The following is a 15516-nucleotide window of genomic DNA, read 5'->3' as shown; positions in this document are numbered from 1 at the left end:
GTGAGCTCGGCTACTTTCCAGGACGGCTAGATATCATATAAAAATTAGAAGGAGGAGGGGTCGGTAAAGGAGTTAAGAGTCAGATCCGGCAGGAGTTCAGAACCCTGGGGTCTAGTCAGTTGGACTAGAGCCTCCTTCGACTAGACTTGAGGGGGAGGCTCGTGATACGGTGCATATTTTGTGGGGTCGATAAGATGATGTAGCTCGGAGTCAAGGCCGTAAGACGGTCAACAATACAGCTGACGAGGAGGTCAATAAGGTCATAAGTCAGGCCAACATGGCCGGTCAACAGTCCGGCTGATGAGGAGGTCAAGAAGGTCAGAAGTCAGACCAACGTGGCTGGTCAATAGTCCAGCTGACGAGGAGGTCAATAAGGTCAGAAGTCAGGCCAACGTGGCCGGTCAACAGTCCAGCTAACGAGGAGGTCAAGAAGGGCAGAAGTCAGGCCAACGTGGCTGGTCAATAGTCCAGCTAACGGGAAGGTCAAGAAAGTCAGAAGTCAAGCCAACGTGTCTGGTCAACAGTCGGGCGAATATGAATGACAGGGAGGTCAAAAGTCTAGCCTATGTGGTCAAATTCAAAAGATAGAATTATAAGATCCAGCCCTGATAGTCGGAACATACTTGCCTTGGATAGCAATAAACAGATGCGTGTCGGGGATCAGACCCAGCGTGCAGGTCGGGATGTACATGCCTTTGATAGCAATAAGAAGATGTGGGTCGGGGATCAGACCCAACGTACAGGTCGGGACATACATGCCTTGGATAGCAATAAACAAATGCAGGTCGGGGATCAGACCCAACGTGCAGGTCGGGACGTACATGCCTTGGATAGCAATAAGCAGATGCGGGTCGGGAATCAGACCCAGCGTGCAGGTCGGGACGTACATGCTTTGGATATCAATAAACAGATGCGGGTCGGGAATCAGACCCAGGGTGCAGGTCGGGACGTACATGCCTTGGATAGTAATAAGCAGATGCGGGTCGGGGATCAGACCCAGCGTGCAGGTCGGGACATACTTGCCTTGTATAGCAATAAGCAGAAGGCGAGTCGGGAATCAGACCCAGCGTGCAAGTCGAGACGTAAATGCCTTGGATAGCAATAAACAGATGCGGGTCGGGGATCAGACCCAGCGTGCAGGTCGGGACATACATGCTTTGGATAGCAATAAGCAGATGCGGGTCGGGAATCAGACCCAGCGTGCGGGTCGGAACGTACATGCCTTGGATAGCAATAAACAGATGCGGGTCGGGGATCAGACCCAACGTGCAGGTCGGGACATACATGCATTGGATAGCAATAAGCAGATGCGGGTCGGGAATCAGACCCAGCGTGCGGGTCGGGAATCAGACCCAGCGTGCAGGTCGGGACGTACATGCCTTGGATAGCAATAAGCAGATGCGGGTCGGGAATCGGACCCAGCGTGCAGGTCGGGAGGTACATGCCTTGGATAGCAATAAGCAGATGCGGGTCGGGAATCAGACCCAGCGTGCAGATCGTCGGGATGTACATGCTTCGAATGACGCAGACGAAGGTGGGTCAAGAGGCCAGACACTACATGACAAATAGGTCTGCAAGGAATTGTAACCATCTGTCAGAGAACAATCATCACATGTCAGGGAATATTCTAACGGTGGGAGGCTCATACTCCCCTTGGTTCCTCCGCCAGCCTATAAGAGAAAGCCACGTGTCGACTACCGCCAGACAGAGCCTGACATCCGACATTCCCTGACATTCGCCAGGTTCCAGAAGCCTCAGTTGCAGTATAAAAAGAGAGGCTTTGTCCCTTACGCACTAATGCTGACTCGTCATTTCTTACCAGTCTTTTACTTTTCGTCCTTTCTCTGCGATTTATGGGGAACAAGTACCTGACTTGAGCGTCGGAGGGTCTGACCCGGAGACTTTTTCTCTGGTTTTTTGTCTCTGACGATCGGTGGATTCGTCTGCGTGTGTGCAGAACAATATCATCATCATCCTGATCGTTTCTTGCCACCCGTGCGAACCATTCCAGGGAGTACTTCGCTGATTGGACATCTCGACGACTCTCCGTCAACTTTTCACACAACAAGGACCGCCTTCATCTGACTCAGCTTCTAGACGAGATCAATAGATATTTTAATAATAAAATACAAACTTTAATTAGAAGCATTTAAATAGACAGCTAACAGATGAATACTTAACAATTATCCAATTTTTCAGTGTTCAAAGTTTGGAGCTATGCTTTTATCTCAAACTCTGTTCTCATGCATGGAAATAGCTAGCCTTCAACTTGACACTGATGCCTCATGCTCATGCAACGCCAAGTTCAATATTTCTAGGTGACAATTGCCATCATGTTCAGTTGCATGTGAACTGTGTCCAATTGTCTGCTCTGATTGATGCTGAAGGCATGCAGCTGGAAAGGCACACGTTTTATTGCTTCAGCTTCAGCACCACAACCATGGCTTTCCTAATTAACCTTTACTTTGCCTCTGGATCTTGCCAGAGAGATGTCGTGAATAAAAATACAACACGGTCATCCAAAGCCCATGGATGGCAATGAGAGACTTGAAGGTGATCTGCATTCTTAACTTGAAGGTGCATGTCAAGACCTCCTGTATCTGATCAGAGCTAATCGACTCGGACAAAACATATGATGTTGATTTTGCTTTTGTCTGATCATGAACGAAAAAACACAATCAAATTCTGACATGACAGTGAAGCACTAGCGCAACCACACAATTACAATAGAAAAAAACAACATAAAACCATGCAGGCTCCCATCTGTTTTTCTGTAATTGAAAAAGCCATGAATCCTTCCGGCTGTGCAGGCCAGGTCCTCCTCGTGCATTTCACACCCCACTCGGTGGCCGGTACCAACTCTATCTCCTCTGATCCATCCGCATCGCGCTGGCATCCGACACACGCACGCTCGGCGCGCACGCTGCCGTTCGCTGATATGCCAACTCCACCAGCCTACGGTTGTCGCTTGCAGCTTCCCACTCGCTCTCATCATGTGGCGTTCCATATGCATGGCGTCGGCGCATTGACATGTCCTTGTTCCAGTACGCCTACTGCTCGACGCTTGTTGGGGCCTCACTAGCTGCAGTATTTGACAGGACGTAGCTGGGAGGGAGCATGCATCTCTTGCATGGGGCCTCGCACTGATTGCATTCTAGCGACGCATTAATTAAATCAAACTAGAAGAAGAGTAATGGTTTCTGATTAATTGGGTTTGGTGAAGTTGTACCAAATGTTGGATTTTGGATCGTATTTCTATATCTGATCGGCATCACGCATGCATGCAGCACTGGACAAGCTGGGTCAAGAACAGCATGCAAATTGTTATTTTATAGTGCCTGCATATTCATGGTTGGAGATCACTACAGAACATTCTGTTTTATCTTTCAATTCGGTCCATAAGCAATTCAGTTTGGCTATTTGTGGGCAGGGAACACTGGTGGTGCATGCAAATTTTTTCTTTGATCAGTACTTTGCTACTCATTAAACTCTCAAGATTATGTCTAGATCACTTGGTTACGTTCTTCAGTATGGTTTTTGATACCAGTAAAATAAGCACTAACCAAGAGTTAAAAATAGATGCCATTTATGATCAACAAAGTGAGATTTCAGGCAGGGAAAAGAGGTGTGGGTTGTGGTGTCAAATCATAATTTTAGGTTATATGCTCTTGCTCTTTAATGTTCCTCCACTGAAGAGGATGGCCTTTAGATGGTGCATGTATGTGGGGAACACTGTGCTGAAACTGGTACCCTTGGTGGCAAACACTGAAAGGAAAATCCAACAATTCAGCAAATATAAATCCTGCAGCAAGGTGTGCCCATATGTGACCAGCACCTGTGAACTTATTGGCTGGATTTTTGCCACGCATAGCAGCATGACATAAGAAGAAGAAGACAAGGAACATTTCGCTACGAATCTCTCCGGCTCTGAATTTTGCAGCTATTTTTATTCTCTGCTGCTTGTTCTAGTGCAGTTAATAAGTGATGCATGGGCATGTGGAGCATCAAGTACTTTTCCTAGCTAGCATGTCCCATATTGTTGTGTCTGGACCAACTTGCATGCCTTTGTTTGTCAGTTGATCGATCTGTTTCAGAAGGTGAACTGGAGTCTGAAGCTAAGAAAATTGAGTTGTCTCCGAGAACGGGGCATAAAATAGATGATGTTTGATGCCAAAGAGGAGACTGCCGAAGAACATTGAGCTTGCCTCTCATGTGAAAGAGAGAAAATAAAAGAAAATCTGTATCTTATCAAGAACGGAAAGAAAACTTCCAGCTCTCAGGATCTGTAGGCAGTCAGAGAGGCTTACCAACAAGCCGCAAGATCACAGGCGGCCGGTAAGTTCATGAGCAGGCAGCAAGCACATAGCCGGCCGGCATTGGTAGGGTGGCAGGAGGTGAAGGAGGATATTCAGCCTTAGACATTTGAAGTTTCAAAGTTAACATATTTAAAGGAGGAGGATATTAAACCTTCATTAAAAGTCATGTATTATAAATTCAGATTTCTTTTAAAAAAAACACTTCTTCAAAATACATTGCCATTTATCTCTAGCATGACTTGTAGTCTAGCAAACAGAGGGAAATGATTGAAACATCTGCTGAGGGAAAGGTGAAGATAATTTGCAGACTTTATAGACACTTTATAAAAGCAAAAACAACTACAACAAAAAAAAAGTAGTGCAGGCAAAGACAATTATGATGGGAATGATTTCAGTAAAAGCGAATTCCATTTAATGGTGGCTAATCTTATCTTTTATTCAACTATTTCACAATTAATTAATCTAGATATTATCATTTGGATTGTGATAAAACAGACTGGAAGCACCTCTGCCTTTGCAAAGAAAACTTCTTTACGAGATTAATCGATGCTTCTCATTTGAACTTCTGTTCATAGCCAACAATTTGCTGATGATTTTCTTGGGCTTCTTAGGAAGTGAGCAAAAGGCCTTGAGCCGCAAAGAAGTGGTTCTCAAGAGAGCTTCGCGGGGAATTAGGTCGTCATCGATGTCATTATCGTCCTCAGCAAGCTTCATCTTGAGGGTTTGGAGCTTGGCGGCAGGGCATTTCAATCTTGAGACATTCCAACCATCTTCCAAGGGAATAGCAGTGCCAATGTGGTGAAGCTTCAGTAACTCCCTGTCTTCATCTCTTGTGCCGGTCTTGGCCAGCAGTGCTTGGATGTTGCTGGGTAACTCAGTCACCTGGCAGCCTGACATGGCAGCTCTCGATTGCTCGAAGAACAGTACCTGCACGACTACCCTGAGAGGAAGTAGCTCATTCTGTGCTGCATGCATGCAGGCCTCCACTGACAGCTTCTTGCAATCCAATATTCTACACAATTGCTTCCTTGAATTCTTGTCAAGCTCTGGGTGTGACTACACCAAGCAAAACCAAGACTAGTTTGAGGATCACTCGAGCAAATCTTTGAGAAAATGAATCGTTTGACCTAGAAATATTAGTGACCATTACCCTGAGATAGATGTCGATGACTCCGTAAAGATCATCATGGTTGATCCTGGCAAATTCTGGGACAGCTTCAGCAGCAGCAATTAGCTTCTCCATGGTTAAGTTCTTGTCCCTGGCAATTTCTTGGAGATAGCCATCAATGAGCTTGGCCACTCGCAGCTTGGAGCTATGGGAAGCCGACGATGACCGCCGGCTGTTCTCCTGCAGCTCGAACTCCACGTTCTCAGTTGACCGAGACCTCCTCCTCTCGCACCAAAGCTTCTCCCTCAGTGGACTAGTTGCAGGGCTCTGCCACTGAAGCAGAAACTCCTCCAACATGATCATCACCAGATCCACGTCATATAATGTGTTGCCGGAATCTGATGCAGGTGGAATCAAGAGATCGTCAACTGATGCTTCCTCCAATTGTAATCCAATTCGTCTGGCCAATTCCGTCTTCACTGAAGCAGAAGCATGGAGAAAGTTGGCGGCTTTGAGAAGCTGGAGAAGGAAACCGCACGAAATAGAGCCTTTGTCCGAAGGCAGCAAGCTCACTATCTTCTCCATCAGCAGCGTAGGCCTTATGGTGGTCTCATGGTCGTCGCTCTGTGCCATCATTGGCAGCCACCTGCCGGCATAGACCTGCAATGCCTCGCCGACAAGCTTGCCGGAGACGATACTGGCAGATTTCACGGCCACCATGATCCGCCAGTAGTGGTCGACGCCGAGTTCGCTGAGGTCGTCTGCCCACAGGTTCCTCGACGTGCTGGGGAGAGTAGAATTGGCAATGATGGTGGAGGCGATGGAGTCGACGCAGCGACTGGTGATGCCGACCTCCTCGCACAAGGATGCGTGCCTCCGCGTGCTCTGCAGCGTGACCAACGTGTCCTTCCACCGCCGGAGAATGGAGTTGAAGAAGACGTCGAGTTTGCCGAGTAGGTTGCTGCGGTCGGCTGCGTCGCTCATGCAGAGGTAGTGCGCAGCGCACCAGACAGGCACAAGGTTAAGGGGGCTGAGGGTGATGGTGATGCCGTAGCAGAACTTGGCGCAGAGCTCGAAGGCCTCGGCGCCACTGGGGAAGTCCGGGAGGTGTATGACGACCGGATCGGCCGCGTCCTTGAGCTCGGAGTAGAGCTTTTGCAGGCGAAGGCATTTTGACAGCAGGGGGAACTGCATGATCTCAAACATCAACACCAAACAGAATCTGGTAACAAGAACTGTAAAAAATCGACACAAACTCGAACGAATTGCGGTGCAATTTACCTGGTGCAGGTGATACAAGTTTTTCTGCACCTGGATTTGGAGGTCAGTGGAGACCTCTGAAGAAACAGACCTGGAATTAAGTAAGAGGCCGAAAGCAGCAAAAGAATTAGAAATATTGCTTCTGAAGCTATGATGAACAAATAACTGATCAAAAAAATGACTACCTGATAGCTTCTGCGGTGAAAAAAGTATCAGGTCTGGCTCCAAGCTTCATGAACCTCATTTTTGGAAGCTTAGTGCATCACCTGAGACAGAATTCAAGGAACTAGAAAAGAATGGAATGCTGAGGTATTGGCTGGGGTCTGGATGATTTTATTGGAAGGAATAAGTAATTTAATTGGTTTTGGATGCTCAAGAAGGTTGTATATATATTATACATCATCCTCAAACTATGTTTGTCATAACTGGCCCTCTCAAGAAGAGACCTCACTAAAGATGAACTGATCCTGTCCCTTCGATTTAGAAAGAAATCAGATACTGTTAACGGAAGACCAACAATGACGGGACGGTCTAGTGACTAGCGCATAAACTATTGATAATTTAAAATTTGGGATTTGAATCTTGGCATAGCTGAGATAAATGTCTCCCTCATATGTCAGTCATTGTTCCAAGAACTAATAGTTATCTATAATTTATGTCCTATATATTGATTCTAAAATAAATTGACGGGGGCGCTGGGACGAACACCGTCGCCTTCTGCCAACTTGAAGAGGAACAATAGCAGACCCCATATCCCATATTTGCCAGCAAAGAGATTAAAATAAAATAAATACTCGTTCAATGAACCTTTCTCTATGCAGGCATCGTACCTTCGTACCTCATCTGTTCTTGTGGCAATATTTTAAGGGAAGGATATCTTCTCTCGTGTGTGTTGGCTTATGAGATTATATCAGAACTAGTGCTTATGTCTCAAACTCGTGTAACTTAGCTTCATGGGGATGGAGGATGATGAAGGTTTGTCTTCATGTACCGTGTCACATTGGAAACTTGTGTTGCAATTAGCAATCTAAACGTGCGCTGGTCTGAAGCAAGAGGTTGATGGAGATGCATGCAAGCCTCAAGGAGCTGGAAGCTGAAGACAAAGGTTGATGAGTTCATTTCCAGTACTGAGGTCATTACCTGTCATTTCAAGAGAAAAAAAATGTCATTCGTGAATGATGGATGATAAGAGGGAATTATGAACACGCAAGGTGGATTCAATTCACATGTATGAATTTCATGACTGATCTTAGAAACAATAATAAACTGGAATAATTCATGGTTTTCACACATGGCTGCCCGCAGGACTAATTTGTCTTCAAGAATTCCGACAAGACTTTTCCTGATGATTCAGTTGGGTAGAAAAAGGAGTCTGATTCACACACACCTCCTTCGGTTGCCATTATTATTATTGTATTGTTTTCAAACTAAACAAATTAAAGTGAACCACAGTTAACTTCGGTCTGTACTAATAGAAAGAGGCAACGCAGATTGCTTGGCTAACCCAGGTAGTAGAACACCCCAGACAAGCCAAAAATACTACAGTAGTTACAATAGCGCCTACAACAGCTACTAAGCAGGAGAAACAACCTTAAGAAAAACTAAAGTGAAACGCAACACTTCCAAACTAATCTAAACCAAGCAGATGGAACAGAAATGATAAAGAACAAAAACAAGCACTCCAGCAGCCAATAATGATCATGACCATGAAGAGAACTTGTAAAAGAGTTGATGGGCAGCTGACGAGAGAGTTGACATATTGAGCTGCAATGTTAGTGTTCTATAGAAAATTAATTCGGCAGAAATTAAAAAAAAAACACACACACAATAAACAAAACAAAACGAAAAGTAGAGTATACTGGTTTAACGTGATTTAGCAGTCTCGGACTCCTAATCCACAGCTTATTATCCGTCAGTGGATCACTTCCGAAAACATCTCTATATTTGTTCCTTCTTAGCAGCACCTGAGCTAGAGAAGCCTTTTAACAGAAATTACAAAAGAGAAAGAAATAAATTCAAAAGAGCTTTTCAAAATGGCAGAGTAATGATGTTGTTTTCACTTAATGGGACGAAAGTTCCATCAGCAGGTACTCCCAATGCTGCAACAAGTTTAAAACTGATGAAGCTTTTGACCAAAAAGTAGCATCATTTGTAGCAGTCCAAATCACAAATAGGCAGGCCTAAACCTGCACCTCGTGTTTAGCAGCTTCGGTTATGTGTCTATTGCAAGAATCTTCAATCTACTCTCAAGCAGCACATAGATCAAAAGCATAGCTATCCAAACAGCATGCTAATAACATTTTAGTTCATCCTTGCATGGCAAAAACACAGCTGAAAACCAAATGACGGTAGTTACATCATAAACATGATAGAAGATACATTTAGAATTCAAGTGTCTCATTCCTTTCCTTTTCAACAAACCTTTTGTGTTAGTTTTTCCATTAACAACCAGCCATGCAAATATTTGGACCAAGCGAAGGACTTTTGAACCAAAGGACTCCTGCACCAATCTATCGTTAAGATCTCAAGTCTGGATTTTAAATCTCATTTTAAAATTATTGAAAAAGTTTAATATTGTCTAAGTCGTTTAAATTTTTATACTTTGCTATATTTCAATAATCTTTAATAGTTGTTTAGTTTTGAGCAATTATTAAAAAGAAAAATGGAAAAGATAGAATATCACCTGTCTGTTGTGACTTTTTAAAATTAAAACCTAATGAAATCCTCCAAGATATCAAGAATTATAACCTTTATTACACTGAACATAAATCATGCAACCATAACAGCTATCAACATTATCTTATACATTGAAAGAAGTTTTAAAATAAAAAATAAAAAAAAAATAGGCACATACAAGAAGAATGTTGACGGTACAATGATATCGTGCTAAATCTTCACAAACCAGCATTCAACACTTGTAGCTAGCAATATAGACATTTATGTGTCTACTAGCAAAATTGAGCAGACTGTGGTGGTTCCTCCAGAACTGCAAGTTCAAACAATGCAGAAACACTGAATCGTCTGTGTAAATTATGATTGCTATTCATTCAAAGAGTTTCAAAATTATAGGCAAGATAGGAACCTTGTGTTCTTCTTGCTTCTTCAGTTGAGAAAGTTTCAACCTAATTTAGTTCCACCTAATGAGTTGTGGGCTCATGAAGAAACTTTATAAAAGTTAGATGAATGATCTATTAATTGTTTAGAGACATTTGGACCTAGAAATAGACAGAATGTGCTTTGGTTTGAACTCTAGATTCTGCATGTGTACCTCGCAGTGCCTTATGCTGTTACGCAGATATGCTCATTTAGAACCATCCATTGGCATGAACTAAAGTGTGGTCTACAAGAGTGAAAAATTCTCTCAATAAGATACAAAAAAAATATTTCTGAATACGTCATCGGCAAAATTAGGAAATTCATGTTGTGATCATCTCCACTTTGATTTCTCCTAAAATGCCCTTTAGTTGTACATCTGGCGAAGATGACCTACTAGTATAGTGTTCTGAAACTTTTATTTTGTGTCTGTACCCTACTGGAAGCATTTCAACAAATGAAGCATTGTAGTCATGCAGACTGATACGCATCAGTTTTATACTAAGCACTAATTTGGGTGGTGCACTTTTGTTATTTTATTTTTTTATGTAGTGATGCTACAACATTGTGGATACAACAATACCATATTGATGAAAAGCAAGACTGGTAAAACTTTCAGACATGAATTAGTCAAAGATTGTCAACAACAAAACTATAATGCACTTGGCAAGTTCTTTATTGCATAGTGACCAAACTAACTGTGTCCAACATATAATCCCTTTGCTGAGAAGAAAAAAAAAAGATGATTGACTTGTTTTGACATCTGTTTCAGTGCTGAATTTTCAATTTTAATACTTTACCAGAATAAAATGGAGAAACTTCATGCATTAATTTTGACCATTTATTTTATTGCATAGGCTCACCACCAAATAAATTTCATGGCACATGCCCAAAATAAAGTGAACCAGAAATGGACGGATGTTCGAGGACAACACTGAAATGAAAAATGAAGTACATACTAAACTGAAGCAGGAATCATATCTGACCTTTTGTTTAATTTATTACGAAATTGAAACATACTCAACTAATGTTTTGCTAAACATTACATTCTGCCCAAGTTATTCTTTGACTAACAACTTGGATTATTGGGGATATCAATCATCAACTTAATTGATTTATTCTTTACTGAGGTATAAGATCATTCTATTAGTTAGTCAACTACTAGAATTTAAGGTTAAGCAGCAAATCGTTTGAAAACTACAGATAATTTAGAAGTCAAATTGCTATCCTTAAAGATTCCACTTCTTGATAAACTTTGCCACAGGCAAATAATCCATCAGCTTTGAATATTGTTCAGGTTGATCTCACTTTGTATAGCTTTGATATCATCACTTCCTGCCTTCAGGCTATCAAATGCAGCTTTTGCTTTGTAGTCCAACATCAGTCAACTAAATTAGGAGATAAAATTAACCCCAGCATTGCATTTTTTTTATTGAAAATATTACATAGATACACTTAAAAGCATTTGGAGTGTCCAATATATACATGTGGATCATGAGGTACCATTTTAGTTTCTAGGAAGATTTTCTATTTCCAAACTGCACTCCACACTTTGGTTTTGCTTAAATAGCACACCTGTGAGGATGATATCTCTGCTATACCCATCAAGCCAAATGGAAGTCTTCCATTTTTACTACTGTAGCTTTAAGTTACTTCCCCTTCTATAACTGGACTGGATCAACCAAGAAATCTGTAATCCCACCTTGTTATCCTACCACAAACCCGATATCCAGCCTTTTTATTCCTAAAAGTTAACATCACCTAGAAAAACCTCTCTAACCATCCAAGCCCTTTACATCTCACCTACGCTTTCATCTCCACCAGTACTTACTACTCGTGTCTTCTCATTCAGGAATACGAAGGTTTACGATTGTACACAACAACAACAACAACAACCAAGCCTTTTCCCACTAGGTGAGGTCGGCTGTATGAATCCTTTTACGCCATTGAGCTCTATCTCCTATTATATCATCATCTATATTTAAATAAATTTTATCTTGTTTTATTGTTGTTAACCAAGTCTTTTTTGGTCTAAGGTTTACGATTGTAGGACAAAGAAAAGTACATGTTTCTTCTTATTTTTTTTTTATAATAGAATGTGTAAGTTTCTGTATAATTGTTTGATTCCCCAAATATAAAAGTTTATAGTGAACTTGAGAAAATTCTTGTGTCCATTAGAACCCATGAGCTAGCAAAGAAGGCCCTATGATGCTTTCTAATGGAAGAAACTGTTAAATTCAGATCTAAAATGTCCATGCAAGAGTTTTCAGACAATTTCCAGTCCATTTATATAAGAAGACCAACTCTCATCCTCAATTCAAACCCGAGAGTAGTTATCAGACCATCCTCATATCAAGGGGATTTTAAACTCCTTGACGACCTAAAACTAGCCTATTTGATCTAAGAAGAACATAGCAATTCTCAATGGAGGCTCTGGAGAAGTAATCAAGCCATCTTCACCTCAAAATGTCAATCAAGGAAATTTTCTCAAAAATCTCCCTCATGATCATTTTCAGATCATTTTAGTTCGCAATTTGAACAAAAGACTCCTCGGACCTACGTTACTCCGACTCGGCAAAAGCCCCCTGTTCCCATGGAGACAATTGAAACAGGCATTGGTATAAAAACTGAGTTCCAGCAGTAATAGAGTTCTGGCGTAATAAAAACTAAAACAACACATCGGTGAATTTGTTTGTCTTCCTCATTCACCCAGTAAAACTATAACTGGACTGGGTCAACCAAGAAATCTGTCATCCCACCTTGTTATCCTACCACAAACCCGATATCCAGCGTTTTTATTCCTAAAAGTTAACATCACCTAGAAAAACCTCTCTAACCATCCAAGCCCTTTACATCTCACCTACGCTTTCATCTCCACCAGTACTTTCTACTCGTGTCTTCTCATTCAGGAATAGGAAGGTTTACGATTGTATACAACAACAACAACAACAACCAAGCCTTTTCCCACTAGGTGGGGTCGGCTGTATGAATTTTTTTACGCCATTGAACTCTATCTCCTATTATATCATCATCTATATTTAAATAAATTTTATCTTGTTTTATTGTTGCTAACCAAGTCTTTTTTGGTCTAAGGTTTACGATTGTAGGACAAAGAAAAGTACATGTTCCTTCTTATTTTTTTTTATAATAGAATGTGTAAGTTTCTGTATAATTGTTTGATTCCCCAAATATAAAAGTCTATAGTGAACTTGAGCAAATTCCTGTGTCCACTAGAACCCATGAGCTAGCAAAGAAGGCCCTATGATGCTTTCTAATGGAAGAAACTGTTAAAGTCAAATCTAAAATGTCCATGCAAGTGTTTTCAGACAATTTCCAGTCCATTTATATAAGAAGACCAACTCTCATCCTCAATTCAAACCCGAGAGTAGTTATCAGACCATCCTCATATCAAGGGGATTTTAAACTCCTTGACGACCTAAAACTAGCCTATTTGATCTAAGAAGAACATAGCAATTCTCAATGGAGGCTCTGGAGAAGTAATCAAGCCATCTTCACCTCAAAATGTCAATCAAGGAAATTTTCTCAAAAATCACCCTCATGATCATTTTCAGATCATTTTAGTTCGCAATTTGAACAAAAGACTCCTCGGACCTACGTTACTCCGACTCGGCAAAAGCCCCCTGTTCCCATGGAGGCAATTTAAACAGGCATTGGTATAAAAACTGAGTTCCAGCAGTAATAGAGTTCTGGCGCAATAAAAACTAAAGCAACACATCGGTGAATTTGTTTGTCATCCTCATTCACCCAGTAACAGGGTTCTTGCATAAATCAACAAATTGGAATTAATCCTATCATATGTCCTGATAGTGAAGTTTTATGAATATAATCTGCGAGTTTTCTATAACGTGGATTTTCTAACCAATTTCAATAAATACAACCAGACAATAAAAAAGATGAAAATTTTGTAAAAAGAAAAATTGTAATTCGTCGAAAATAATCAAAGGAGAAGATTCTGACCTGCTGCGTAGTGAGTGAGTTTACAGCATTGGATCTGGAGGAAGAGGACGGCTTATCCAGCACCATGATCACGATCCCTTGTGCTGCTTCATGAATATCTACCTCACTCTTCGCCTCCGTTCCTCCTGCTTCGAAGAGTCCCAACGCCGAAAAAAACCCCATGTCCGATGGTCTCCGTCGCCGGCAAACTTGTGATTATGCTCCTCGGCGAGTAGAAGGGCGAAGGGAAGGGGAAACAGCGTTACGAAGGCATTGTTGCTGTTGTTTTTTACTGTTTTTCTTATTTCTTAAAAAAGGAATAATCTTTTTAAATTTTGAAATAATTAGTATAACGTCTTAAGTTTTCAATCTCACAAACTTAATTTTTGATTTTTAAAATAAATTTATAAAGAACTGATAAATCAATTTATTTAGAAGGATATGTATTATTTAAGGAGGCAGATCTCTTGGACCACAAGTCCAAGGGATGTACCACTTATATTTACGATCGGATCATAATTGTGATCCGATCGTAAATTATTACGATCCCTTTTTGGGTTCATTGTCCCTATCAAGTTAGAGTTTTTGTTTGGAGCGGGCGTCCAGAGGCCGCCTAGAAGACACCCTCGCTCGGCGTCTAGTAACCTGACCACTTATCCATCACTGGAGAACTTCGGATGACTTCTGACCGCCCGCTCCGAACAAAAACTATAATTTGATGGGGACGATGAATCCAGGAAGAAATCGCAATAATTTACGATCGAATTACGGTCACAATCTGACCACAAATATGAGTAACACATTTCCTGGATTATAAAAAATGATCCACGAGATCTGCGCTCTTATATAAGATAGTTGGAGTATAGAAAAATTTTGATAAAAAATTACTTTAATTTGATTTATTCTTAAGTTATAGCTTAATTACTTCTTCAATTGAGTAATTTAAATTTGTTTTGGTTTAAGCTTTAAAAGACTTCACTTCAATTAATTCTTTGCATAATATTCAGTTACATTTGGTTTTATATACCGTTTACAATTTCGTTTGTGTTTGCATATTTCTAATATATTTTTTTATTCTAAGACTAAAATATTTAATCCTGTCCGAAAGTCTGATGAGATGGAAAGTTAAAAATGTGATACTCTTATTGATCGCCTATAGATTCTGCTTCAACTTGCAACACAGATTACGTCAATGTCGAGCCAGGGATGGGGTCCCCAATGTTGGCCCTCCGATGCTCAATTCAGTCAAGGCGATGAAATTGAAGGCGGAGCACCAACAAGAATGAACAGTAGCACGAATAGTGTCTATTGCATACTTCCGTCGATGTTTAGACCCCCCCCTTTATATAGAGCTACTGTAGCACGTGTACACTCTCTCCAAGGTGATCACGCTTCCCAAAATTTTCCCTGAAAAGACTTGTCAATAAAGTGTCCCTGACATAAGTACCTTAACAGGTCGGGCATATCTCTGAAGTGACAGTGGAAGCTTCCGCCGTATGATCTTCTGGTTGTCCTCGGTGTCAGCAGAACTAACTCCCAAAAGGATGTCGATGAATAACAAAGGGAGTATGCTACTAGGCCGAGCAGGTTGCCCGCTCGGGAGGAACTTCGTTGCTCCTGTGTCCCATCTGCTGGGCCGAAACTTTGCTACTCCTGTGCATGTGTCTGCACGGCCGTAACTCCGCTGTTCCTGTGTCTCGTCTGGTCGACCGAAGCTCCACTATGTAAATACCGAGTCCTATGGCAAGGCCAAGCGGGGTAGCTGCTCGGCCCCTCTTCTAC

The 15516-nt window shown here is 41.6% G+C and overlaps 1 protein-coding gene across 7 annotated transcripts; it reads right to left on the bottom strand.

Annotated features, from left to right (window-relative positions):
* Positions 1 to 4607: 4607 nt before the first annotated feature.
* Positions 4608 to 14012, bottom strand: LOC121980581 (BTB/POZ domain-containing protein At1g67900-like). Of its 7 annotated transcripts, none has more exons than XM_042532680.1 (10): positions 13756 to 14012; positions 9953 to 10024; positions 9767 to 9848; positions 9539 to 9670; positions 9106 to 9184; positions 8544 to 9015; positions 6870 to 7824; positions 6706 to 6775; positions 5467 to 6612; positions 4608 to 5372 (listed from the first exon to the last, which is right to left on the bottom strand). In XM_042532680.1, exons 7-10 carry the CDS (start codon positions 6926 to 6928, stop codon positions 4848 to 4850), a joined length of 1800 nt encoding a protein of 599 aa, XP_042388614.1. In that variant the 5' UTR covers positions 6929 to 7824; positions 8544 to 9015; positions 9106 to 9184; positions 9539 to 9670; positions 9767 to 9848; positions 9953 to 10024; positions 13756 to 14012; the 3' UTR covers positions 4608 to 4847. The 7 variants fall into 7 exon arrangements, with proteins under 7 accessions (XP_042388614.1, XP_042388612.1, XP_042388616.1 ...); XM_042532678.1 differs by lacking the exons at positions 9767 to 9848; positions 9953 to 10024 and having other exon boundaries at positions 6870 to 6950; positions 7676 to 7824; positions 8544 to 8783; positions 8877 to 9015; XM_042532682.1 differs by lacking the exons at positions 9767 to 9848; positions 9953 to 10024 and having other exon boundaries at positions 6870 to 6950; positions 7515 to 7824.
* Between the last annotated feature and the right edge of the window lie 1504 nt (positions 14013 to 15516).

The sequence above is a fragment of the Zingiber officinale genome, chromosome 5A, assembly GCF_018446385.1.
Source record: "Zingiber officinale cultivar Zhangliang chromosome 5A, Zo_v1.1, whole genome shotgun sequence".
Classification (NCBI taxonomy): Eukaryota; Viridiplantae; Streptophyta; class Magnoliopsida; order Zingiberales; family Zingiberaceae; genus Zingiber; species Zingiber officinale.
The sequence above is the reverse complement of the archived record's forward strand: the minus strand, read 5'-3'. Positions and strand labels throughout refer to the sequence as shown.

Coding starts and splice junctions, on each gene's coding strand:
- LOC121980581 (XM_042532680.1), bottom strand. CDS start 6,928: ATGAGGTTCATGAAGCTTGGAGCCAGACCTGATACTTTTTTCACCGCA. Junction 6,613..6,705: donor ACTTGTATCACCTGCACCAG/GTAAATTGCACC, acceptor GAGATCATGCAG/TTCCCCCTGCTGTCAAAATG. Junction 5,373..5,466: donor TCATCGACATCTATCTCAGG/GTAATGGTCACT, acceptor TGCTTGGTGTAG/TCACACCCAGAGCTTGACAA.